The following is a 26,034-nucleotide window of genomic DNA, read 5'->3' as shown; positions in this document are numbered from 1 at the left end:
AAAAAGTGTATACACATTTTAAGAAAGGAAAATAACGGTATTAAAATTACGCTGATGGTCACCACTTTGAGCACCTCTTATAATTGCAGAAGTCACACGTGACTTGTATTCATCTTTTGTTATCAGTATTTATTGAGTATTACAATTTTAACATAGTTTTTTCCTTTCTTAAAATGTGTGTACATTTTTGACACCCTCTATACTGGGAAGGGATGATATCAGTGATTTTCAAACTATTCCTCAGTCTTAGGCACAGATGAGTTGTCAGATAGGATTCACGTCCCCACCACTGATTCAAACAAAATACCTCTGCTTTTATATTTTTGATACGTTTACCACATAAACAAGTTTATGGTTTTAAAAACACAAAAATCACTCAATTATATAAACTCTCAGTTTAACTCCTTTTGGTGATGATATTATAGAACTTTTTTCTCTTTGAAACAGAATTTTAAACAAACAATATTTAGGCTGCATTTATTCTAAAAGATGATAATAACTACTATTAAATAATGAAAATAAAATTCAGGTGCCTAAGTCTGGCATTACATTAGATGCTGTAGTTGTGGAGCATAACAGTGTCTACCTTATTAATATGTGTGGAAAGAGTTAAAAGGGGCAACCCAGGTAAAGCACTTAGAACAATTCTTGATACATACTGAGAGGTCAATAAATGTCAGTCACTATGATGAGAATACTGATTATGATAATGACAATGTCAGCAATGATGACTAAAGGTCAAAATACGGTGATAACACTATTATCTTCCAGTTCAAGATAAGACAAGAGGAGCTCAAACTCATCACCATCTAGCTAAAAGTGGAGATGCCGAGGTTCCAAATTATTGTCCGGTAAACTCCAAGTCCCAAGGACTTGTCACTACATATATCCTCTCAGATAGCAACATCTAGAGATAAAAAAAGTGAAAGCTGTAGCTGCTCCTCGGAACAGCAGAGAGTGAATCCAAAGGCTTAGGTGAGCATATTATCGCGTCCAGCCACCCGACCTACCGTATGACCTATGAACTGCTGATTGCTCCAATCAAAATCAGCAAGAACTTAACTTGTTACAAATCTAAAAACTCTGTCAGTCAAGAACACTTCTACAAGGGCTTGGAAGGCTGATACTAACCATTACAACTAAAACAAGTTGATGGTTTTGCTATCAAAGGCATCATTTTTATGTATCATAGCTCTCTTTGCTAGAGGAAGTGAATGGACTTCCCTGCTCATGTCAGAACTGATCAATAATTAAGTTGTCATGTTTTCTTTCATTATGAAGCTTGATTCAATGTTACATGTGCCTCCATTATTGCATGTATTCTTTGTCTGTTTCTTTTCTCTTTCCAGGAAATTATAATCTTCATTTGATGGACTGGAACATAGTCCCTCCAACACTGTTGATTTCCTAATGCATTTTTCTATCAAGCATGTGCCATGTCAATTCGCAATGCAGAGAGTTGGGTGAAGGGCCCATGGAAGAAACCAGTCTTAATGTCAAATCCCCTTTGGTTGGTCTTCATTATTATGCCAAAACACCAGTATTTTTTAAATTAATCCAGGCCTTCATTCAAGCAATATTTATTCAGTGCCTACTTGTCTTTCAACACAAGTGAATAATGATTCACTCAGTATTTATGGGGCACCTACTCTATGGATTGAAACACCATGCAAGCTTTTGGGGGCAAAGCAAAGATGTTTGAGGCATATTCTCTGCCCACAAAGAAATTACAAACTCTAAGGGAAAAAAAGAGAAATACAAGGGTAGTGTAAATACAAGGCAATCTATGTTCAGTGAGATGTAAGCAGTACAAATTATCGTTGTGTTTCAGAGAAGAAGAAATCATTTCTAGATGATGCAAAACTTGACCTTGGATTCATCTTAGGTAGAAACTTGAAAGGGCCAAGGCACAGATCTGAGTGGGAAGAGTGGGACTCCAACTCTTAAGGAAGAAGGGTAAGTTTGAAGAACCTCAAATAATCTGACACAGATGTAATAACAATAATTAACATTTACTGAGCACATATTATATGCTAAGGCACTTGGCTATGGGTTTTACATGATTATCCCATTTAATTCTATTAACAACCCTATGAAACTAGAATTGTCATCCCTATTTTACAGATATGCAACTGAAGCTTAGAGAAGTTAGTGACTTGTGGAAGGTACACAGAGCCAGGAGCCAGGACCCAGGTCTGCCTGAAGACAGAGTTCTTAATCACCATGTTATTCCACTGTCTTCTGAAGACCAATAAATTCCTAAGCAGTGTACAATTCAAAGGATAAAAGAAGATATCCTTTTTGCATGTGTAGATTCAAACAGACTACAATTTAGGTTTCTTCTCCTCAAAATATGTATTATTTCTGCTAGGTAATTCCAAATATTCTTAAGAAAAATCCTAATTTTAATCACCCCAACTCTCTAAGTCAGGGACTATAAGATTCATTTCTCTCAACCAAGAGCTTCCCACCCAAGGATAGGGGGATGGATAGATGTCTTATAAATGAATGGACAAAATGGACAGGCTGAAAGAAAGATGGGTGGGTAAACTCATGAGTAAATGAATAGATAAATGACTCTACAGTGTCATTTAATGCCTCCTCTTAACCAACTGGAAGGCAAATGTGACACGTTTGTCAGTCACCATTTTTCTTTCCTTAAACATTTTTATTGAGGTACAATTTCCATACCATCAAATTAGCCTATTGCAAAGATACAGTTCGATGATGTTGAGTAAATTTACACAGTGGTGCATCACCACAATTGTTTTCAGAATATTTTCATCACCCCAGCTGCTCATCTTCATTCTTAAAACTCCACCTCAGAATCTGAGTTGGTGGCCAAGTCATAAATCCTCAACTAATTCTCCACATTTTCAGAATCCTTCTAAAGGCTTTGTCTTTTTTATCTGATGTGTCTAAATAGCATGACATGTAAGGTACAGATGGTTCCCTTCCTGGACATGTATCTCCGGTTGCTACCTGCTGTCTCTTTATCAAGTCCTGTAGCTAGCTTTCTTCAGCTAGTTATCAACACTGTCTGATGTATGAGACTCCCCAACGTCACCCTCTTTCTTTTTAAATTCATTGGGTTGACAATGGTGAGTAAAATTACATAAGTTTCAAGTGTACATTTCTATAATACATCATCTGTCTATCACATGTGTGCTCACCCACCCAGGGTCAGTTCTCCTTCCATCACCATATATTTGACTCCCTTTTCCTTCTTCACTCTCTTTCTTAATTTTTTTTTTTTTTCAGAATTAGAAGCTGTGACCAGATGGTAGCATACACACACAAATAAACAAACTGCCCAATATTCAAGTTCTTTTACTTGACTATTTTTAACATAGGACTCTACAGTCTCCAGAATTATTCTCCTATAATTAGAAGCACACGCTGACATCTTTCAACTAGCACTGGCGTAAAGACAGAGAACGCCTTCATGATAAAACCTGCCATTTACTGGCCTCTTCCAACATGTTAGGCATAGTGCTAAGCATGTGACACACCTGCCCTCATAAGACCCTCACAACCATAAAGATTACCATTATCCTCACTTTACAGATTAGGAAAATGTGGCTGAGACTTTAAGTAACTTATCCAAGGTAACACAGCCAGAAAGTAGCAGAGCCATGATTTGACTCTGAAGTTCTTCTTAAGACCACTGTGACGTAAATGCTTGAGAGCATAAATGACTAATGATTACTCTCGAATGATGTCTAAGGACCTCAATCCTTCTATGTCCTGTAAAATTTTTTAAATAGATCCTTTTAGGACCCACGTGCAGATTCTGCTAATCTGTTCTCAGCAGAAATTGAGTCTAGGACAATGCTCATGGCCAAACATTTCTGGCCTCCAGTTGAGAACATCCATTCATCTCTAGAAGGGATAATAAAGGCTCACAGTTCCCTACAGAAGTACAGGGAATAATACTGACTACCAAGCATGTCCCACTTTACATAGTTTATATCATTACAGCCAATAGCCCGTGTGACAGTCCATTTGGATGGCCTCATAGGCATCTCGCAGCTCATCCAGCCAAAACTGAACCCTTGATTATTGCTTCCCAAATCCACACTCCCCGGGCTCTCCATCTCCATCTCCGACACCTTTATTCACCCAAATCAGAAAATTAGGAGGCATCTTTGCCCTTACTACTCAAATACAGGCCCTTTCCACATTTTTTTAATTTTATTTCGTAACTATCTCTTCAATCTATCTTTTTCTCCTCTACTCCATGGCAAGAGCAATAACCCATCCTACTGCAAACTATCATCTCTTAAATGAGGAAACTGCCTCATTTGCCTTCCTGTTTCCCCTCTCCCCTGTCTCTAATTTTCCACACAAAGGGATCCTTTTAAAACATAGATTGGATCATGTCACTCCCCCTTAAAAATCTTTCAAGGGCTTCCCATTTTACTTAAGAAAAATAAAAAGTCCTTAACTTTGACTTGAGACACCAAACAAGGCCCCCCCTCTGCCTCCATCAGTCCCCTACAAACATTATCAGACTTTCTTTTAATTCCTCTAAATAGTCTACTCTCTTCCCTGATTCAGGGTCTTTGCAACCTTGTTCCACCAACTCAGAATATTATTACACATCCCTGCCAGAATAATTTCTACTCAGTCTTCGCGTCCCCGCTTAAATGTAATCTATTTAGAGAAGGCTTCTTTTTCTCCCAAGTCTAAAGAAAGCCCCATTATTCTTTCCCATACAACCTTATTTTTCTTGTTCATAGTAGTTATCACAATTACTAATTAACTTCTTTATTTCTGTGTTTACTTGTTCATGTCTATCTCCCCATCAGTTGCTCACCTTTTCAAGGGAAAGGATCGTGTGAGTTTGTTCACCTTGTGTCCTAACACATTATAGGCACTCAATAAATATTTGTTGAGTTAATGACTAAAATCCATAGTCCTCCAAACTAAAAGTTAAAAGAGTATTTTAAAGATGAATAAACCAGGGGTCATTGATGTTAACTACTTTCCTTGTGGTTACACAGCTAGTAGTTGAAAGGTGAAAGAGAAATGTAAACCCAAATATGATTCTAAAATCCAGTCTCTCTCTACCACCCTACACGACTGCCCAGCCATGATTTTAATCATCAAGGAACATTGAAAGAACGCCTGAAGAAACCAGTGTTCCATCAGCTACTACCATTTTCCAATCTGTGACATGCCTTGAATAGTTCCAAAGGAACAAACCTTGTATCTTTCTCCGGGATACATTTCATTATTACCCGCTGCTTGAGGACTCAAAGATAGAAAAAAAAATAAATAAATAAAATGAAATAACTTCAGAACACCATCCATGGATGAGCTATCAATATGAGTGAGACCCATTGGGAGCTCATACTAGAGTGTTGAAAGTGAGTAGATGCTCAGAGAAAGACACATAGTCTGCTGAAATGAGGTTCCAGGTTTTACTGGAACCACCTCCTTAAATTCAGTTCCTAGCAGAGGTACCATTCATTTGACAAATATTTATTTAAGTACCTGCCACCATGTGCCCAGGCACTGTGCTAGGCAATAGGGATATAAAAAAAAATGCTGTGAACAGAATAAAAATGGTCTCATTCATCTTACACTCTAGCAGGAAAGACTGACGTTGAGTATTGGGTTACAAGCAGATATTGGGATAGAGAGGGGCAAGGTGCTCCAGGAATATATCACAGAGAAGGGTTCTAACACAACGTATTAAAAAAATCTAAAGGATCATTAAGGTTGGCTGGACAAAGGATAGGAGTTCCAAACACATGGAACAGGCATGCGTTCATAACAAGTTCAAGGACATTAATGAAGAAATACAAATGATGGGATCACACTTTTCCTCTTCTAGTTGGGAGCAGTCTAAAATGTGGACTCTCCCTAGTGGCCCAGTATCTAGACTTCTGTTGCCAGTATTACCAATAACACCTGTAAAATGAGCTGCTATCTTTAAATCCATTGGCCTAATATGCACATAATAAACACTGTCTATTATAAGGAGGCCCCTCAACATTGCTACTCACCAGATCCCACTCTGTACCCTTTATAATTAGAGCAAAACTACCCACCCATCCTGCTTCATCTCTGGCTTCTGCAGCCAATGATGGACAAACATCTTTATGATTGATTTACTACTAATACTTCTTTCAGAGCAAAGAATGAATAGGCCACTACCTCTGGGCAGGACTTGGTTTCTCTAAGGTAGTTCAAGTTTGATTCCACATAGAGCACCAAGGTTTCCCCTCAATCTCTTGTCCCTAATGTATCTCCCAGCAGGTCAGGCAGGTTACCTTTGAAATGATGTACCTGGACAATCTGAAAATGTACTCCAGAATCCTTTACCCTAACTCAATCCCTAGAAAGCCAGTACCTTCATATCACTGTTATTTGCTCAACCTTGAAAGTTATATAAGGAGCAAAGGTATACTGAGTACAGAATATTTCATGTGTCTCACTGGTAGGGAGACAGCTCCACCCATATACTGGCTAAGACGGATATGGTCCAAAGATCCTTTCTGAGAACCGTACACCGTTATGGACTCCACAGCCAACAAACATGGAAGCCTTGGCCTTTGAGAGGTGAGAACTTTTCTTTAGCTCCTGTGGACAGAAGGCTGGCTCAAGATGGGCCTATTAGAGACTGAGCTCTGCACTCACAGGTTTGGTCTTAGAAAGCAAATGGTTTTTTCCTACCATAGTCAACACTAAGAGTCTTCCTATCAAAGCAGACTGGCCTTCGATTCAGGTCTTCTTTCTGGGGCAATGTGCCTCTGTCTGGAGGTTCCTGGGCCCAAATCCATTGTGGCACTTTGAGAAGCACAGCCTTCATAGAGTCCCTGAGACTATATACTCCTTCAAGTGCTCTTCATTTCCACCCTCAACTATTTAAGGTGCAGCCCTGTCATTCTAGTGCCCATTGCAGCCCAGGGTTGCAGGAATTCCATCTATCTATATGCACAGGACTTGACCCACCCACATACTGTCAGTTCCGCTATGTAGGCACTAGCTTCCATTCTCATTCAGCCTCTGTTCCAGACTCTTTTCATCTCACATCCCCTGAATCCTCTCTCTAAAACCATTTCAATTACAAATTCACCTAAAATGATGAGGGAGACTCTGGGGGGAAAAAATCATATGACTCCAAGACTCTTGGGGAGGATTCAACTGAAGAGCATAAAATCTTAAATAGTACAAAAAATCTCAACTAATTTCCATCCAGGCCAGATGACAAGGCAAGTGAGCATGAATTAAAATTACAGATAAACACATTGGGAACAGATGTCAGAAAGAACTTTTTCCCAACACCGAAAGTCTTAAACATGCAGCAAAACCCTCCAAAGTCATTGGCGACATTGAAGATATAATTAGAGTCCATTACAAGGAAAATAAAACCCTGAGGAGCGTTTCGAGAATTCTGGGATGGGCCAAATGATTGGTGTGTTTTCCTGGAGCGATCCTGAGAATGCACCAAGATTGTTGGCTGTTCCTTCCCCTTTAACTGAGAGCAACAGCAATTCATGAGCGATCATCTTCTTTTGGGGTTCCATTCACGCTTTTATTACTTCTTCCCAGGCAGAAGCACAGATGTCACGCGGGTGCCCACTCCCCTCTTCTCCACCTCAGGGCCTCACACTTAACTAGACAGGCTCCTGATATGTTTAGCCATCACCTCAAGGTAATGATGAGGGTAAACAAAGTTCATGCTGCTGGCACAAACTGTCCTAAGGTGTCAGAGAAAACTGCAGCAGTGAGTAGGGCTGTTCTGTGGGTGCTGCTGGTGACTGAGAACTTGGACCCCGGCAACTGCTAAGTGGCCTAGCCATGCCAATGTCCATCACCTTAATTCTTCTTGTATGTCTTCCCTCCTAACTGTCCTATAGTTCTTTCCCTAGGGGCATCCTGGCTGTATTCAACAACCCTGTGGATTTAACCAACTGTTCAGCTGATTACCTTCCTTTTTCTCTAAAGGACAGGGGAATAGGTTACAGCGTTTGGCATAACCCTAGTCAGGATATCAGTTCTGTTGAAACAATGAACACCGTAAGTCAGTCAGAGCCTATTATTCTTAATTCTAAGGTCTTAGGTTTAATTCTCCACAATAGAAAACCTCACATAGTCTTCACCTCTTTAATTGGAGGTGGTGAAGTATGTAATCACATAAGACAATGGGCATGACTCAAAAAAAAAAGAAAAAAGTCAGCTTCAAAATCAAACCAACAAGTTGTAACTTGGGGAAACAAGTTATAACTCAGCAAAATGACTTTTAGCATCATTTCATATCTGCAATACATAGAGCGCATCAGCTGGTACTGCAAAAAATTTCAGTCATTGACATAAAACTAATAGAAACATATGGTAGGAACATATCGTCACCTACTTTGTCTCTTACTGTAAAGAATCAATTCATAAAATGTGATCATCAAAACCAATGTTATAATTTTTTTTTTAAAAGTTGGAGAGCTTTCTGGATATTGCATAATCAGCCAGTTGGGGTCAGAAAGCAAAAAGCACTCTGTGCTTTCTCAAATTCCTAGTCTAAATTTCCTCAGGTGGGGTGGCTCCCCAGGGTCCGAATGAAAATAAGCCTTGGAAAACTTCAATTCCCTGAGCAGGCCTGAGACAGGTTTTGACTTAGCCTTCCAAGGAATGGTAACTCTCCTGAGGTGACTTCCCTCAGACTAAGGACCTGACATTCACAGTAAGAAAGAGTGAAATGACAGATATGCTCATTGAAGGGCCCTTGATGCAGGTATTGCAAGAGGCTACAGTCACTTCATTTTCTGTAGCCAATAACATCAGGGTGGAGGAAACCGTACAGTGGAAATCACCGCACTGTGCTCATCCCTAAAAGGTACATTTCAGGTCATCAGAGTCCCACCTTTCTGCTCACTTGCGTCCTGCCAGTCAGAACATAATCTCAATCCACAAGGCAAATGATACAGCCTTTCCATATACAGGATAAAAATTACTTTACATAGATATTGAGTGTTTCTACATTTTCATTACTTCCCGTTTTAGAGAGGGGAAAGCAGGAAGGGGGAGAAGAGCTGAATAATTTGCCTTAGAAGAGGCCCACACCGCTTTCCGAGTCTTCTCAGAATAAGAATTGTCCACCCCCTCCTCCTTTTGCAAGACTCCACTCCAAAAACATGAACAGAGAGGAAAAGGCGAAAGACAAATAGAAGTCAAAGGGGAAAAATATTTCCCACAATATTGTGAGAGACTATAATGTTACTTCTAAAGATACTGTTGGGAAATAAATTGGAATTAAGAGATATGGAGTAAAAATCATGGAGAGCATAGTTTGAAACAATAGACCTTTGAGCTCACCGGGACTGATTTTTTGTTAATCATCATATACATTTTATGTTCTCGTGAAAAAAAATATATTGCTTCCCAGACAAATAAGTCTTTCATTTTCTGATTGCCCGGTGTTCAGAGCAAGCCCCAGCATGTGAACAAAAAGGCTGGATGTTTTGGGCTCCTCTCTGTTATGAGTCAACAGAGAAGAAGGAAAGAATGACAGTAAATGGTGCCGAAAAGGGTCTTAATCAAAAAGAATGCTTTTTTCATTCCAGTGTCAGGATTCTGCGATAGGACTAGAACAGGAGAAACCCAAGAGAACCCGTTTAGTTAAACAACTTAATTCAACCCACTCCCCACAAAAAGTCCCTCCTGCGATATCTTTTCTGAAGATATGTTGTTGCCTGTCCAAATGTACAGTTGTCAAAGAGCATAAATAACTCTGCCTCATATACACCCCTCCACAAAAACCATCAGTGGCCAAATGAAAGAGCTGGTAGCTTCCTGGCTGAGAAGGAAGCAGATAGGAGGCAGAAAGAGAAAATCCTCAATGTCACACATTGGACATAGCTCTGATCTAATCTCTGAAGCCTATTCCTGCCTCCCACTTTTCCGTCAAAGCTGAGTTGGGTTTAGTAAAAGTCAGGTTGCTTGCAACAGGAGCCTTGAATGAGTCTACTGTTTAATGAGATGTCACACCTCTCAGCATCTTCACCGGTAAATAAGTACAAGCATTCATAGAAATGCTTGCAGAAGCAGTAACACCTGGTCTGTTGGAAACTGGGTCAGAGCAATGAAATTCCTCTTGAATTTCTGTGGGATAATCAATGATTCTGCTCTAATGAAACTGTAAATCAGAAAGGATTTACATAAACTGAATCCCACTTGGCACCTCAACAAATAGCAAGTGATGGATTTTGCATTAAATCATAAGATCTACCGAACAACGCTATCAGTTACCAATAAATGTATCCCTCTGAAAATTCTAGTCAAACGTTAGGTTTTTCTCAAACATCCCAGCTGCAGATATGCTTGTAGCCATGAAATCAGATAAAGCAGGGAAGATACTCAGATGGCATGGTTAGCATGTCACTGATTCTAAGAGCCATGCACGAGGCTATCAACGCACTAAGTTTTCCTAGGAATTTTACCAGAGAGAAATCTCAGCCTAAGCTGAAAGCGCTATATGATAAAATATACACCATTTTTATACAATCAAAGGTGCTGGAGGAGGAGCCAGCATATTACAGGCTGCCACCTGTTTTTGTAAATAAAATTGTATTGCAATAGAGCCACATTCATTTATTTACCAAAAGCAGTGTACGCTGCTTTTCCAATACAGCAGCAGTTAAGTAGTTACAGCAGAAACCCTCTGACCCCGCAAAGCCTGGAATATTTACTTTGTGGCCCTTTAACAAAAATATATTGAAACCCTTGTGCTGAAGAAAAGATTTTTAAAAAGTAAAATATGAGGTTACCAGAGCTAAACTGCTATGCTGCTTGAGCCTTCTTAACTCTAGAAGAAGCTTCACAGGTAAGCTGCAAAGGATCTACTCACGGGGAATGTGCTAATGTGGAGGATTTGTTGTGGGTACACTTTCAAAATAATAGCTATAAATTTAGCTGGATTCATTTTTTAAGATTTCAAATAAATTTCCGGTTCTCCTAATCCATCTAATTCTGCCTTGGTGAGAAGTTTCAGAGAGGAAGTGATATTAAAGCTGGGGTTTGAAGCTACAAGAATAAATTTGGGACAGAAGGGAATTTCAGGAAGAGGTAGCAAACCAATCTCTGCCCCAGAATTAATAAGCAATTAGGTGTTACTTACTCAAAGCTTTTTTCTTCTCAGGAAGTAAAAATGCTCTGAGGATTCAATGTAAGTCATCCTCTTTCATATATATAGGAATTGGCCCATGGAAAGGGCTGGGAAAAAAATGCTTCCAATCCCATCCATGAGATATATGTGATAATAACTGACAATAGTCGTTATTGCAGGAACTATCATTATAATTTGTATAGGGACTATTGTGTATTGCACATGTATCACGTGCTAGGCGCAATGCGAGGTACTTACGCGTTTAATCCTCAGAGCAGTCCTATGACGTAGCTGCTATCATTAGCCCCATTTTACAGCTAAGGAGAGCAGGACTTGGAAAGGTAAACAGGGTCTGGGAGTTTCTAAGTAGCACAGGGGAGTTTGGGACCCATGCTATTATCATCACCCTCTTCATTAAAGCCTCACACCAGAAAAGCCCCTGCCACCCCCAGCCCAAGCACGGACAGCAGCAAGCCCACTTACCTCTGCAGACACTACAGCACTGATTCTCTGGGAGAATGTGATCCTTTTCTGAGCAATTCAAAGGAGGGCACGCTTCTGTAATTTTTACTAAAACTCCACCCTGGAAGCCAAATAATAAGGACACAAAAACGTTCATATTTTTTGCCGATGATACAAATGGATAATGCTCATTAAGAGCCTGCAGTGATAACAACCTTACAATAATGAACAGTACTCCCGAGAATTCCACAATTATGACAAAGTCGCAAATTACATCAGTGAGCCTCCCGGAGAAGAAGGCAAATTTTCCTTTCTACATCAAAAGGGCCTCCATTTCCACAAATGGTTTTTGAGTATGGCCTGTGTCGCAGAAGGTCACTACGAGTAGTTGTTGGTCAATTGTAACAATTGACTGTTGGGCGGGGGAACCCTAATTTGCAGTGTTTGCTGATTTCTATGGCGTACATACCTCGACGACATCAGATTTTGAACTACCAACATGATATCACTGGACACAGAGTTGGGAAGTTGTATACAGTAAGCTATCCTGAGCTTCTGGGAGCTAGTGTCACTTCTCCACTGGGTCAGAAGCACTGTGAACCCCAAATTAAATAAGACATCTTCCCTGTCCTTGAGGGGCTCAGGTTGAGTGGGAAGAAAAATAAAAACACAAAACAAAACCTCTTAAACTAGAAACCAGAATACAGTACAGTAAGTCCTAAGAAAATGCTCTAATTAAGGTATGGTCATGTGTCATGGGAGAATAATTAATGCTGCCCATGCGTGAAGAAATTATGAAGATGCCACAGTTGAGGGCATTTGAATAACGGAATGAGGAAAAAAAAAAACTTTCCAGCAGAGGAAACAGGCAAAGAGCCAAGGTATAGAGGTATGAATGAACTAAAGAGGGTGGTTTAAATGAGTACTAGATTTGCCCTACATATAAATACAATCACAATAAAATTTTGAATGTTCAGCAGGTGAATATTCACTTCACCAAAGGTTCTCTTTCTTGAAATTACCAGAATCTGTATTTAGTTATGCTCTGAATTTTAAACATTAATTTAAATGTTAATCAATTATTATTTTTTAAAAGGGGGTTTGAGAGTCCCTTATTTTATCTGAAATGTTAAGCTTTTCGCTCCCATTCTTAGGAGGATGTTGAAGGCAATCAAGAAGCAAGCTCGAGAAACAGTCTCATTTAAGCCAAAAGGTAATTCTCAACATAGGAGAACAAGACGGAGCTGGGCAGCCCAGAGGGCTGGGGGAGATACCAAGTTTTCCATCTCTATGAGACTCTATCATTCCAGAGGCCCCACCATTCACTGATTTGGCAGGAACTCCCATTATACCAGGCACATCCATTTTAAACTATGAGCCTAAACATAACTTTAAATGTCAAAGATAAATTTAATTTCTAACTACTCATCATTTGGGTAATTTGACTTCCTTGCCTTTCTCATATTTTTCAGCCCAGGCAGTCCAGCCTCTAGCATTCCTTGGGGTGTCGTTTTTTTTTCCCCATTTGCTCTTCATCTTTGAGCTGTCCCAAGGAAACTAGATCTCTTGCTTTCCTCATGATTCTGGCCCTAAGATATGAGAAATGATTCTGCTATTCACCCTCAGTCCCCCTTTTCATCTACATTCCATTCTCACCTCTCAGTCTAGGCCACTCGGGGTGGCACCTCGCCTCAAGAGTTAGGACCAGTCTTAAGGCTATTGTACCCATCAGCTGTGCCCTCGTTTCTGCAACAGGGAATCAAACCAGATACTACAAACCAACAGAAGTCTCTCACTATCAGCAGCAAAAGCTAAATGCAAAGGAAAACACAACGCTTAATCACTTACCCTTATGGCCTCTACTTCCACGTACGCATACCCCTCACTATTGATATATTCATTATCTACTGACTTCTTGCATAAATAAGTGCAGTAGACACTGTTGGACCTCTTGTATCAGTTCTGTGTGCCCAACCCCCAGCTTCTGAATGATTTTCAGCTCATGTCTCCTTCCTGCCACCCTCAGAGGGCACTGGAGCCACATTGCGCATTCAAAGAGCTGGAAGTTACCAGCAAGTTCTCCATTCCCTACTCCCGCAGCCCAAAGCCGGTGATTAAGAGGCATGGGAGGTTCTTCACCTGGAGGAGAGACCATAGTCGGAGTATAATTTATATTTCAGACCCCGCAGGGGATCGAGGTCTGTCTGGCCTTTCGCCTAAAATCTCCCCTCACTCAGTATCCTGCCCTTCCCTATCTGCATCCCTCCCCCCACCCTCACTGGTGTCTCCTGGGAGCACTGCCTTAATAAATTACTTGTACTGAAATCCTTAGCTCAGGGTCTGCTTCTGAGAGAACCCAAACTAAGGTAAGATAAATTCCACTCTTGTCAAAAATCAAACTGTTAAAAGAGATGATCCCTAGGTAGTGAGATTCTGTAGTGATTCCCATTTTCTTCCTTATACATTTTCCTCTGGATTCCAAATTTTATATCTTGTGTATATATTTGCTTTTGTAAAAAATAAATAAACACTAAAATTGTTACAGAAGACTTTTTAAAAATAATCACTCATGAAAAGCTCTGTTTTTTTTCTTTTTTTTTTTTTCATAAAAAGGGCTTGTTCTGACTGCTGATTCAATCAGTCAACAATTCTAATCAACCTTTAACATATTTAATGAGCAAGATAACTCCAAATGTTTAAATAGAGACAAACCCCTTTGCGTGAATTTCAAAACAATACGAAATGTGATTGCAGTAGCCTAAGTGCCACCAAATCCATTTAGTCCAGCCACATAATTAGGCACAAACATTTTTAACGTTATTTTCAAAACTATCTCTAGTACAAAGTAGCTGATGCTTAACATTTTTAAATTCTCCTGATGATGGTATATTATGTTATGACCCCTGGAACTCTGCATTGGTGGAAAAATATAATTCTTCCATTCTTTGTTCTTTAGAGCGACTGTCTCCATGTCATTAGTCAAATATAAACACTTTCAAGTTACTAATCACTGTGCTTCAACCTGCATTTCTAATCACATATAAAATTCATATCTTTAAGTGAAAAACAGTATTGCTGGGCTAAAGAAATGCTGCAGGGCAGCAATAATTAGACAAAATTGAGAGACTGCTAGGAGGTATTATTCATCTAGATTTTTAAAAAAATAATATGGTAACTTCTGGACATTTTTGGTGAAACTATTTCAAACAAGAGTTTGTTTCTTGTCTAATTGGTGTTGCTGAAGCTTTAAAATGATCCCAGGAAAATGGAAATAGATGGTCTTCAGGCTGCCTTTTGTCAGCTGGGGATCTGCATTTGAACCACAGAACACAAAGAAAATTATTTGAGTAATTATTTGCTCAGTTCTCCCGAGGATAGCATTTATATAGGACCACCTCTCCTAGATGCCGAGGAGAGAAATTAATTCACTCTATCCAACAGGTGCCAGAGGGCATTAGGGCTTAAATCTTGAGAAAGGCTGCCCAGGAAAGACCTGAGGCCCTCATCCTACACCCCTCTCCCTGCTGACAATATCTATTAAATGTGGCGCAAGGCTCTTCTCTGGCTTTTTATAAATGCTACACTTTATCAAGGGAATCAGTGAATCATCACCTGACCAATCTGGTCTTAGATGGACTAAAAAGGGATAATTCAATCCTTCTGAACCTATTCTTCTAAAATTCAGAAATGAGAATTACTTCCGAATAAGTCTAACGCCAGCAGGAGTGGCAGTGGAGAGGCTAAGAGAGGAGCCTGTGAAGCTAGAGGACATAGGTTCAGATCCTAGCTCGCTCGCTGATGAGCTCTGTGACTTTGGTCTTCTGTGCCTCAATTTCCTCATCTGTGAAATGGTGATACTAGGCCCTACTTCACAGGGTTATTACGAAGTGTATCTGAAATAACATGTTTAAAATGTTTTAAATAGTGTCTAGACAATACTAAGTACTCAAGAAATGTTCATTATTGTCAATCAATGATCCTTCTCTCTGTACACAAAATAATTACTTAGTAAATAACTGTAGAAAGACAATACAGAAATTAATGACTTCTTAAAAGAGGATGAAGTTATTCACCTATAAACATACATGCACATACACACTCCTTGTGCAATGAGGATAACTTGTCTGCCCCAACTTCTTTCTAAATTGTAAAAACGTAACAAAACAAAAACAGTAAAAGAGGAACCAAAGCCTGTACAGCACCTACAATGTGCCAATAACCGTGGTAAGAGCTATTCCAACAAGCTGGCATTTAAATCCATGTCCATATCCTGAAAGGTCTCCAACGGTGTCTGCCTTGATCCTCTCTGATGATTACAGAGATCTATGGTTCTGCACATCTTATTTCAAGAAATATATGGGAGAGAGCAGGCAGGAGACAGAGGCATTTTCTAAAATTACCTCAAATACTTGGAAGAGATGGCACTGTCCACAGCTGGCATCACAGACTGATTCCAACGCATCTCAAAACTCTCCCAAGGCCACCTGCCAACCTCCCTGACTCATGGTAACTTCTACCTCCCTTCCCTTTCTGACATCCTTCCCTTAATAGCTTTTCCCAAGGCAATCTGATCCACAGCTGACCACAAGCTGACCACAAGCTAACCAGACAATGACAATGGCTGGGACCTTCCCATCCTGGACTCCAGCCCCCCACAGAGAGCCCTTCCCCTCAGGGACGCATTCAGGCCAGTCTGTTCCACTCCAGGATCCTATTACAGCCCACATATCTATCTGTTATGATCCCTCTCATTTGTGGGGAATTAAGGTTGAAACTTACTCGGCATTCCCGACAGCTCTTGGTTAAAATGCGCTGACCTTCTGCAAGAACTTTTCCTCCATAGATACATTTTGCTGTAATAAAACACAAAAATGGGTCAGACAGTCATGCTGTGCAACAAAATGACCTCCAAGGTGCCATCAAATTCCGATAGATTCCACAGAACATAGATTCTCTGATTCTAAACAATACAAATCTCTTTGTCTAGAATAAGACACGGGCATACTCTTGGGTAACTACTGAACCCCCTCCATCAGAATGTCATCATGATTATGTTTGTCATGAGTCCTTCACACCAAGGATATACAACTATTTCAGGGAAGCAGTTGCAGAAGGAACTAGTGAGTGAATTGATGTGGTTAGACCTTAAAACAAAGAAGAAGTGGTTGTCATCTCCAGAGGGTGCAATAGCAGTAGCTTTGATTCAGACACTCCAGCTGTAAGACGAATGACTAGGTGAAAGGGAACACATATATGTTCCATTTATCAGAACCTCAGCCACAATGCAGAAAGATGCCATCCCCCCCCACCCCGTGATCATGAAAAGTACATGTCCTTAGCCTATCTGTTCCCAAGAAGCTCAGAGAGAACTAAGAAATATAAGCCAAGTCGGTAAAGTGCTTTATCAATGCGCTAGAGAGGATGCCTTGGGAAAAGTGAGCTTAACAGGCTAACAGGACATGGAGCAGACAGGCCTTTTAGAAAAGTGAAAAGAGAAGCATGAGTGGAGCTCTCCCTACTCAATTTAGATTCCAGACTCAGTGCTCGACTCAACTTGCAGTCCCACTTTTAAGCAAGTGCAGAATATGTTCATTTGATATGACCCTCATGCAGCTCCACCAAATTCTCCGGCCACCTCGACAGGAACAGGAAAGCCAAGTCCTGATCACTCCTCCCACACAGATGAGGATCCTTCTAGCCCTAGTCCTCGGGAGAAGGAGACGTGCAGACACGCACTCTAAGAGGTCCCGACCTTGAATTACTGTGTTGTGAAAACCACCTCACCTCTCAGAGCCTTCATTTCTATATCTGTTAAAAACAGGTTAATTAAATGTGGTAGTTTCCTAGTTCTACAGTCTTAAGACTCTCATGGAATGTTGAAGTATGTAGGGACCTTAGCGATCAACCAAGCCCCCTCGCGTTAGTCACCAGCAGAGCAAAGGCCAGAGGCACTGGTTTACTTAACATCAGGACCCCACAGTGGATGCTGTGCTGTGCTGCCCAGATGCCCCTCCATGGACAAAGGGGACATTCCTGCAGCTGCTGTGATAGTTAACTACCAACATCTCTCGGCTAAATATTGATCTAGACTTACCCTTGGCTTAAGAGAGCCACCTTGCCCAAGGTCAAGTTCCCTTCAGCCAATGAGTGGTGGATAAAGGGAGCACAAAATTCTGGCCCTTTGCCCCAACTCAGGATAACTCTGAAAGGTCATTCCAGCTCCAGAACTCCCAGTAGGAAGGACTGACATATTTGTTGTAACTGCATTATTGTTCAAGCTCTCATTCCACCCAATTCTGCTTTCTTCTCTATCTCACTCCCACCTCAGAAGTGATCCTGACAGAGCTTCCCAATAAAGTACAAATCATTATGGATCACTAATGACCTCAGAACATTGTCCAAGTGTCTTCATTCAGCACACAAAGCCATTTATGCGGTTCCCTTTATCTCTCAAATGTCATAACTCACCAATTCCTGTGTGTTCACTCACCCTCCCAAACATGCATACCTCCATGTATGCTCTGGCCAGGCTCACGCTCTCTCCCCCCAACCCCCGGAAATTTGCATAGTCTTTTCTTCTCTTCGCCAAGAGCACTCCGTCTCATTCACCTTCCACTGGCAACCTCCCCTCTTATATACCCAATCAATTTCAACTTACGCCTGACTTCCCCCAAAAAGGTGTTCTTGACTTTTAACACTGATGAATTTCCCCTCACTTTGTGCTTCTCTTGTATTCTGGGCCTAGCCCTAACACATTTTATCTCAGTGGCCCATTTAACTATACATATCCCCCTGCTAACTGTAATGGCCATGAGGACAGGGATGACGTCTATTCACAATTTTATCTCCAGCCTCAAGCTCAATGCTTACAAATAACTGTAAAATTAATGAGCCTCTAGTTGGTAGTAAAAAAAACAGTCAAATTTCCTGATTCCCAGATAAGACTTCTTTCTGTTCTTCAATGCAATTTCAAACATTAAAAGCAGATACCAAGGGTTTCAGCACAAAACAGCAATAACAACAATAAAAAAGGACAGAATCAATACAATTTTCTACATAGGTCCATTCCTTCTTTCATTAAAAAAAAAAAAAAAAATCACTCCTGATCATCTTTTATGCCTCAATTTTCTAGATAAATCAGTTGAGCGTGACTCACTGGTCCTAATGATAATGTGGATCCCCCTATTTACTTGCAATAGGGACACCACACCTCCCAAAGCCTGGAATTCCTGTATAACAGACTCCCACATTCCCAAGCACAGCTGCTGCCAACTTGGCAAGATGGCTCGCTCCAGAATGACAGCTATGCTAAATGCCCTGCTGTCAAATCTGTCATCTGCTTCTTGGCCCAGGCTGGGAAGCAGAGAAATAGCCTTTTCTGCCTTATTTTGCCCTTTGCCGCCCCCACAATGGTACGAGCACACTGGCTACCCTGTCTTATGACATTTACCTGATTCCTCTCCTCCTCTGACAGACTCATCCCAGTACAATTATCTGGAGAGAGGAATGTCTTATTGTTTATGTTCAGACCACACACAGGGACTCACCCAGCCCTCAAATCCACCAGTCTGGCATAAAAATTAAATGCCCACTGAACTTTATGCTTCCGCATAGCAGGGTACCGTGGGCGCTGTGAATAGCACCACGATACTGCATGCCTCAGCCCGGATAGATTCGGCATTGGTGCAGGATGCCTCTATGAGTACGATATCAAGTATCTATGTAATTACCTTAAAACCGCTTTCAGAATCACCACTGGAGGTCCTGAGAATTTCCCCTGCTTTCTCATGCTCATCCCACTTCTCTGACTGTGCCCCTCTTTTCCTGCCACTGACCTCCATGCGACTAACATGAGTCGTCATTATCCAACCTGTTGATCTACAGCCAAAGAGGCTTGTTTTCGACATCTGAGGAAATTCAAGCATAAGGTGAGTCAGGCTCTGGTGCATCTGGCTGGGACACTTGGGACTCCAATCCAACAGCTTTCAGTACAAGTGGAAATGGAAATGGATACCTGAAGCCCTTCATATCGCACTAGAGACATGCAAACTAGGATATTGTCACAGTGCCCGACCATGAAATTGAAACTCGGCACCAACGCACACTTCGCCATGATGTCAGAAACAAACGTATTGGGGATTTAGAGAAAGGGATGCAGTTGTATCTTTCTGTAGCCACATATATTTTTCTGGCCCTTCAAATTTGAACCTGATTTCTCTAGTGGGATGATTGCACACTTTTGCCGTTTGGGTGCACCCTGAATAAACAATTGACAGGTACAACGTAGCACCCCTGTCACATGTGGACATGAGGTTGCTCGGTCTTCATTTAGGTATTTGTACCCTGCATACGCTTGAGCCATCCCTTGGCACTCAGTGGCTTAGAATATCAAAAGCAGCACTTTCTACATTCCAGTTTAAAGGAGAGTGGCAGATGAGAAAGGCCAAATACCCAAGGATCCTTCCTCCGCCAGAGCTTGTTCACAGACCTAGCTTCAGGCACCACCTCTATGAGCCGTGTCCAGTAGTTTCGCTGTAAACATCTTTGCTGCAAGCATTTTCACCAGAAACGTTTTAACTGCCTAACCAACTGGCCATTGGCAATTTTGCCATAGGAGATAAAATAACTTTTTGATAGTTTGGCTTCATTTCTCCATTGAAGAATCAACTGCCTTCAGCGGACTCAATGTATTTTAGCTACTTGGTTTCACAGCTCCATTGACAAAGTTCTTGTACCACTCCTATTTTCGTATTATGTACATCTTAGCCAGAATACATACTAGACTAGAAAATAATAACATATCAGTTTTTCCAAATCAGTGAGCACAGTCGTGTCTCTCAACCGTCACAACCAAAACTTTACCGAGCTACGGCAAACAGAAAAGAGGCAGCTACTAACTCACAACAGTCTTCGAGAGCATTGATTATAGATTCTTAAGTTGGAAAGTGACACCTGTCTTGATGAAGGAAGAAATTTCAGTGAAAAAGAAAACAAGTGCAATGGTGAAAGAGGAGACAAATCAACAAGCAAAAAAAAAGGAAGAAAGAAAGAAAAGTATAATACTATGAACAAAAGACTTCAAAGACAATATTTTCATTTTTTGCAATGAAGTTTTTTTAATTTGATTAACTTGTTCATGTTTCATTATGTTCTTTTTAATGTGCCTCTTTTATTGGTCACTCTTTTATCTTTCCTGGTGAACCGGCCTTAAAGCCCATTAGTTATGCTGCGGGGAATATACCTATGGCCAGCCTGCTTGCAGCAACCATGTTTACAGGGAAACTTCCCAGATCCCTCTGAGCAGGACGCTCACATCAAACTGGCTGCCCCTCAGGCACATCCAACTCAAACAAGCCAAACAGAATGTGTCCTTCCCAAACGAGTTCTTCCACCTGCCTTATTTCTGTTAATCACAGTCTGAATCCCCCAGCAGCTCTTGTCCAAAATCTGGCAACTTCTCCCCTACAGATACTCTGTCCCGGATTCATCTGTCTCATGCATAAACGCTTACGGAGTACCTACCGTGAGCTGGGTCTTTTAGCTGTCACTCACATCCATCCTCCCCAGGCAGGGCCTGCCTGCCAGCCTGACACCCACCACGTGGAATATGCGTGACTCTCATACCCAATCCCCTCCAGCTCTCCTGATGCAGCAGCCTTTGTAAAAGTACTTCTTTGATTATGCTACAACCCTGCTTTAAAACCTTGCTTTCGAGTACCACAACCAATGCTGTGTTTACTTCCATGACTTTGCACATGCAATTCCCTTGGCAATCCCCACCTTGTCCACATAACAAACTCCTACTCATGTGTCAACACTCTGCTCCGCTATAATATTACTTCCCCTATGAAGTTTTTCTAACACACATGCACACACACACACACACACACACACACACACACATTTCTGATGGAGTTAATGTCTCCCCCATCTGTGCTACCACTGCATATTACATAGTAGGCATGTTACACAATACTCTATCGTAATGAAATGGCATGTGCATCTCACTGGGGAGCAGCGGGGAGAAGAGATTGGTTAAGAGTATCAGCTCTGGAGCCAGACTATCTGGCTTTTATTTTGGCTCCACCAAGGCTGAGAGGTCTTGGACAAATTACTTGTTTCTATGCTTCACTTCCTCATCTGTAAAATGGGGATCATGGTAGGGGCATATGACTTTGGGTTGTTGGAATAATTAAATGAATTAATATACATAAGAGAGCGTATCACACTACCTGATATACAAGTGAAATGAAAGATCCATGCGTGCCTGCTGTTGTACCCAGAGGTAAGGACAACGTCAGGGAGAGGAACCTCAGAAAGGATGACTAAATGAGCTGAATGGATCATCATCCATCGCCAACCCGCCTTTGCAGCTTTATTTCTGCTTCTCACCCATAAGGACCCGCTATTAGACAGACTATCTCCCTTTCTCTCTGCCACCTCTACTCCTTTGGAAATGTTGTTTTGCAAAGCTGAAGATTCCCTCTCTGTCCACCTCCCTACCATCTCTTACGGTTCTCAAATTTGTCTATCAAAACAGAATTCGGACTACAGGATACTATTGCCTGTAGAGATTCTGATTTACTAAGCCCTGGAAATAGCTAATTTAAGAAATTCACCAGGTGATTCCCATGTGAAGCTAGGTATGTTTGATGCCTTGAATAGAGCAGACATCCACCAAATAGCTGTGGAATGAAACTCCCACACCATCTCCTGGACCACCTTAGCCACAGTCAATGGCTCTAGAAGACCTTCCTGAATTTTCCCTGATGCCTCCCTCCCAAACAGACAAAGGAAGATTCTAGCAGCAGGACCTGACACCCCGCTATTAAAACCTCCTTGCTCTCAAAGATGGGCTTCTGTTCAGAATAGGACAAAGTATTTATTTTAGGCCATGAACTGAAAGAGGGACTCTCAGACAAAACCTTGTCCTCTTTCCAAAAGGATGCCCTCTTTTGTAAGTGCTGCAGCTCCTGAGGCCATGACAAGTACATGAAAACGTTAGTATGTCTGCAGACAAAACAACTTGCTCCTTTGGCCTGAGTCAGATGAATACTTTTTCTCAAGAGTCCCTAGAATACTGCCCCCACCCACCCAAACCCAGAGAGTAGCTTAGGCAATGTTATCTGAAAGGGACAAAAGTAAATATTCTCCATCCTTTTTCTGATGTGAAGATATTTGGAAACATCTAGAAATTCTGCTGACTAGTGTTAAACTCTACTTTAACAATCCTCATTCTCCTCTCCTCCACCCCACTGCTCAAACTGCCACAAAAATCTTCTAGAAGTCTAGAAATACTTAGCTTGGCTCCACTTCCTCCAGGGAGCCTCCCAGGCCTACCACCAGTGTTCTCCCCCACCCACCCATAAGCTGTCTGTCTATACTCCAATGGTGCCCCATTCACATGCCTAATATGACTGCACTTAAAAATCTGGACACTGTAAATCATCTCTCTAAATTGGAAGTGAGCCCTCACATTATTCCGGGCACCAGCATTGAGTAAGTGTCTAACACATACTATTTCTATTAAAAAGTAGTAAGAAATGAAAATCCTCTAGGTCAAAGTTTCCCAACCTTTTAATTACCAGAAGTGGCTTATATTATTTCTTCTCAAGTTGTGGTTTTTTGTTGTTGTTGTTGCTGTTTGTTTTTGGAGTGGTCGTCTTAATAACTTATCTGCAGTACCATTTTTATTAATCTATAAACATATCAAGGTACCAATCGGAACTGCTGAGAAAATTAGTGCCACCTAGATAAATTGTTATGAATTCCAGGCAAAGGCGAAAAACACGCTCACGTTTCAGTTAGCCTACGTATCAGCCTCTTGGTAAAATAGGGTAACTTACTAAACTATTTTTTAAAACTTAAAACTCTCCAATAAATTAGAATAAAGAAAAATGACTACCCCACAATCTCCTAGTAAGAGAACAATTTGACAATATGTATTAAGGGCCTTTGAAAATGTTGGTCTTTTGGCCCCATAATTCTGCTCTGGAGAATTCCACCTTAAGAAAATGAAAACTACAAAAATAAAAATATGTTTTCTATACAAAACCTGTTATTAAAGAGTAATTTATAAGAGTAAAAAGTGGAAAGCAACCTATCTACCCAACACTTGGGCAATGACCACATAAGTTTTGCAATAGCCAAACAATGGAACACATAAAGCTCATTAAAATGAGGTTTATATGGAGGTTTTTAAAACATAGGAATACGCTTAAGTGATAGTGGTAAGTCCACAAATTAGGATGAAAATTATCTGCACAGTAAGGTCTCAACTGTACACAAAATATAATTTTTAAAAATGAAATCCATTAAAATTTCAAGACTGTTTGCCTCCAAGTGGTGGTGTCACAGGAGATTTTTCCATCTTTATCTGTATTCTTCTCTGAGATTTCAAATATTACACAATAAACACATTACTTTTACAATTAGAAAATCAAAAGGTTAAAACACAAAACTGCTAAAAGACTAATCTACCCCATATCAAACAACAACTTCCAAAAGACAGCATTCACACATCTATCCAAGGAACTCAAAATAATGGATTTTAATTTTCTCATATTTTTTAAACACAAATTCCTGATAGTTTTTCAACTTCTTCCTCTGCTATTATATAAAACAGCAAAACTGGAAAAAATGAGCTGTACCTACTAAATAACTTTCTATGATGGTATCAAAGTACAATCTTTACCACCTGGGTACTTGTTCTATGTGTACTGCCAGACATGACTTCCGAAAGCTCTTGGAACAGAAACAAGAAAGTTTCTTTTTTCAGATCGAGTACGCTCTCCTGAATAATGGGTGTACTACACCAACCATGACAAGGAATATTCAAAAGTTCCTTTTCAAAGAGTTCAACAAAGGCTTAGCAGGTGTGACCAAACTATCCTCACTTCCACTGTCATATTAGGTGATATGCAGTTCTTGGCAAAAAGCTAAACTACTGTCTTTTGAAAAACCTAATGACACTGGTGTTTTTCAAAAGAGCAATCATCATCTTGAAAATTACCCATAGGATGCCATCTTTCTAACCTAAACTCTCCGTTTCTACAGAATAGCATATTGTAGTCAGACAGAACTAGTTTTAGATGTCCCCTTTGCCACTCACCAGTCTTGGGACCTTGGTAAGTTAACTTCCCTAAGCCTAAGATTCCTGTAAAACAGAGACAATAATAATCCCCAACAGAAGGATTAAGGAGATGATTCAATAAGCTAATGGAATCCAAGCGCCTAGCATACTAACTGGCACTTATCAAGCATTCTAAATGAGAGCTTTACTCTTTACTCTTTTTTGTTTGTCTCAATGTCCTTTTGACTATTTCAGTTGAAATAGTGCCCTTTGTAATACATGGGGAAAAGGATTTTTAAATCACCATATAACTTGGACGAGCCAACTTTGAAGAAAATTGTTCCAGTATTTTAACTAAAGTTCATCCCGAAATTCCTAACAAAGGCCTTTTAACAACAGGATATCTGTCCAAGACCTCAGAATGCCAAAACATAGAATTTCACCTTTAACTTGATAATTCAGGATGAGGGAGACTAAACAGATGGAGCTTTGGAGTCATGACTTTATAGAATGACTCCACCTATTACCAGTTGTTTGACCCTGTGAAAGAGACATAATCACTGTGAACACCAGTTCATTCTACATAGAAGGGAAAGAATAGTAATTACGGTTGATGGGAGAATGTTAAAAAAATAGCCTATGTAAAGTTCTGCCACATCACCTGTGATTAAAATATAGCAGCTCTTCTTATCATAGATTTAATATTATATCACCTGCTGGTGGCTTCATTTCATCAATGTTAATCAGTTGGGGCTATAACATAGGGGGAAAAACAAATGTCAAAGCACAGAGGGCCACCCTGACCCTCAGTCAGTACTTACGTCGGCAAACCTTACAGCACTGGCCAGCAATGTGCACGGGGAGGGAGTCTGGGGAGCAATTGAGAGGGGGGCACGACATCCTTCGGCATTCCACAGCACCACTCTGAGGACAGAAAGACAGGGAAAGGGATCTCAGAAGTACCCTTTGAAAGGTCCCGTGTGGAAAAAGCTCACAGCTCATCCCAGAAACCTCATCAGGGAAACAGAAGCTCTGCAAGGAATTCCCAGTCTGCTCCAGGACCACAAATAAAATATTTTCTCCAGCCTGAATGAACCCGTGCCACCTCAATTACTTTTCTGATACACATCACTGGCTTCATTCCACCTGCCCATGTGGGCTAAGTAGATTAGGCAGAAAACAAAAAGCCTATTTTTACAAGAACATAAATAACACCTTTTGCAGACCCTGTCAATCATCGTTGAGGCTCTAACAATATGCTTTGTATTTTCCCAGACAAACAATGGCATTATTCAGATAGTTATCAAATAATTTCAACTGCACATGGTTTACATACTAATTGGGGGGGAGGGCTTCTGTAATTTTCTGAAACAGATGAAGGAGTACACAA

The 26,034-nt window shown here is 40.7% G+C and overlaps 1 protein-coding gene across 2 annotated transcripts in view; it reads right to left on the bottom strand.

The window, feature by feature from the left end:
• The window catches only part of NELL1 (neural EGFL like 1), a 761,225-nt gene that overhangs the window by 556,853 nt on the left and 178,338 nt on the right, over positions 1-26,034 (bottom strand). For both annotated transcript variants that reach the window (XM_019742633.3, XM_019742632.3), the window contains exons 9-11: positions 25,466-25,568; positions 16,352-16,425; positions 11,594-11,693 (exon numbers count right to left, since the gene is read on the bottom strand). In XM_019742633.3, coding sequence (XP_019598192.3) covers positions 11,594-11,693; positions 16,352-16,425; positions 25,466-25,568 — 277 coding nt within the window. The remainder of the gene's footprint in view (positions 1-11,593; positions 11,694-16,351; positions 16,426-25,465; positions 25,569-26,034) is intronic.

This window comes from Rhinolophus sinicus, chromosome 14 (assembly GCF_057876585.1).
Source record: "Rhinolophus sinicus isolate RSI-liver-muscle chromosome 14, RSI-T2T, whole genome shotgun sequence".
Lineage (NCBI taxonomy): Eukaryota > Metazoa > Chordata > Mammalia > Chiroptera > Rhinolophidae > Rhinolophus > Rhinolophus sinicus.
The sequence above is the reverse complement of the archived record's forward strand: the minus strand, read 5'-3'. Positions and strand labels throughout refer to the sequence as shown.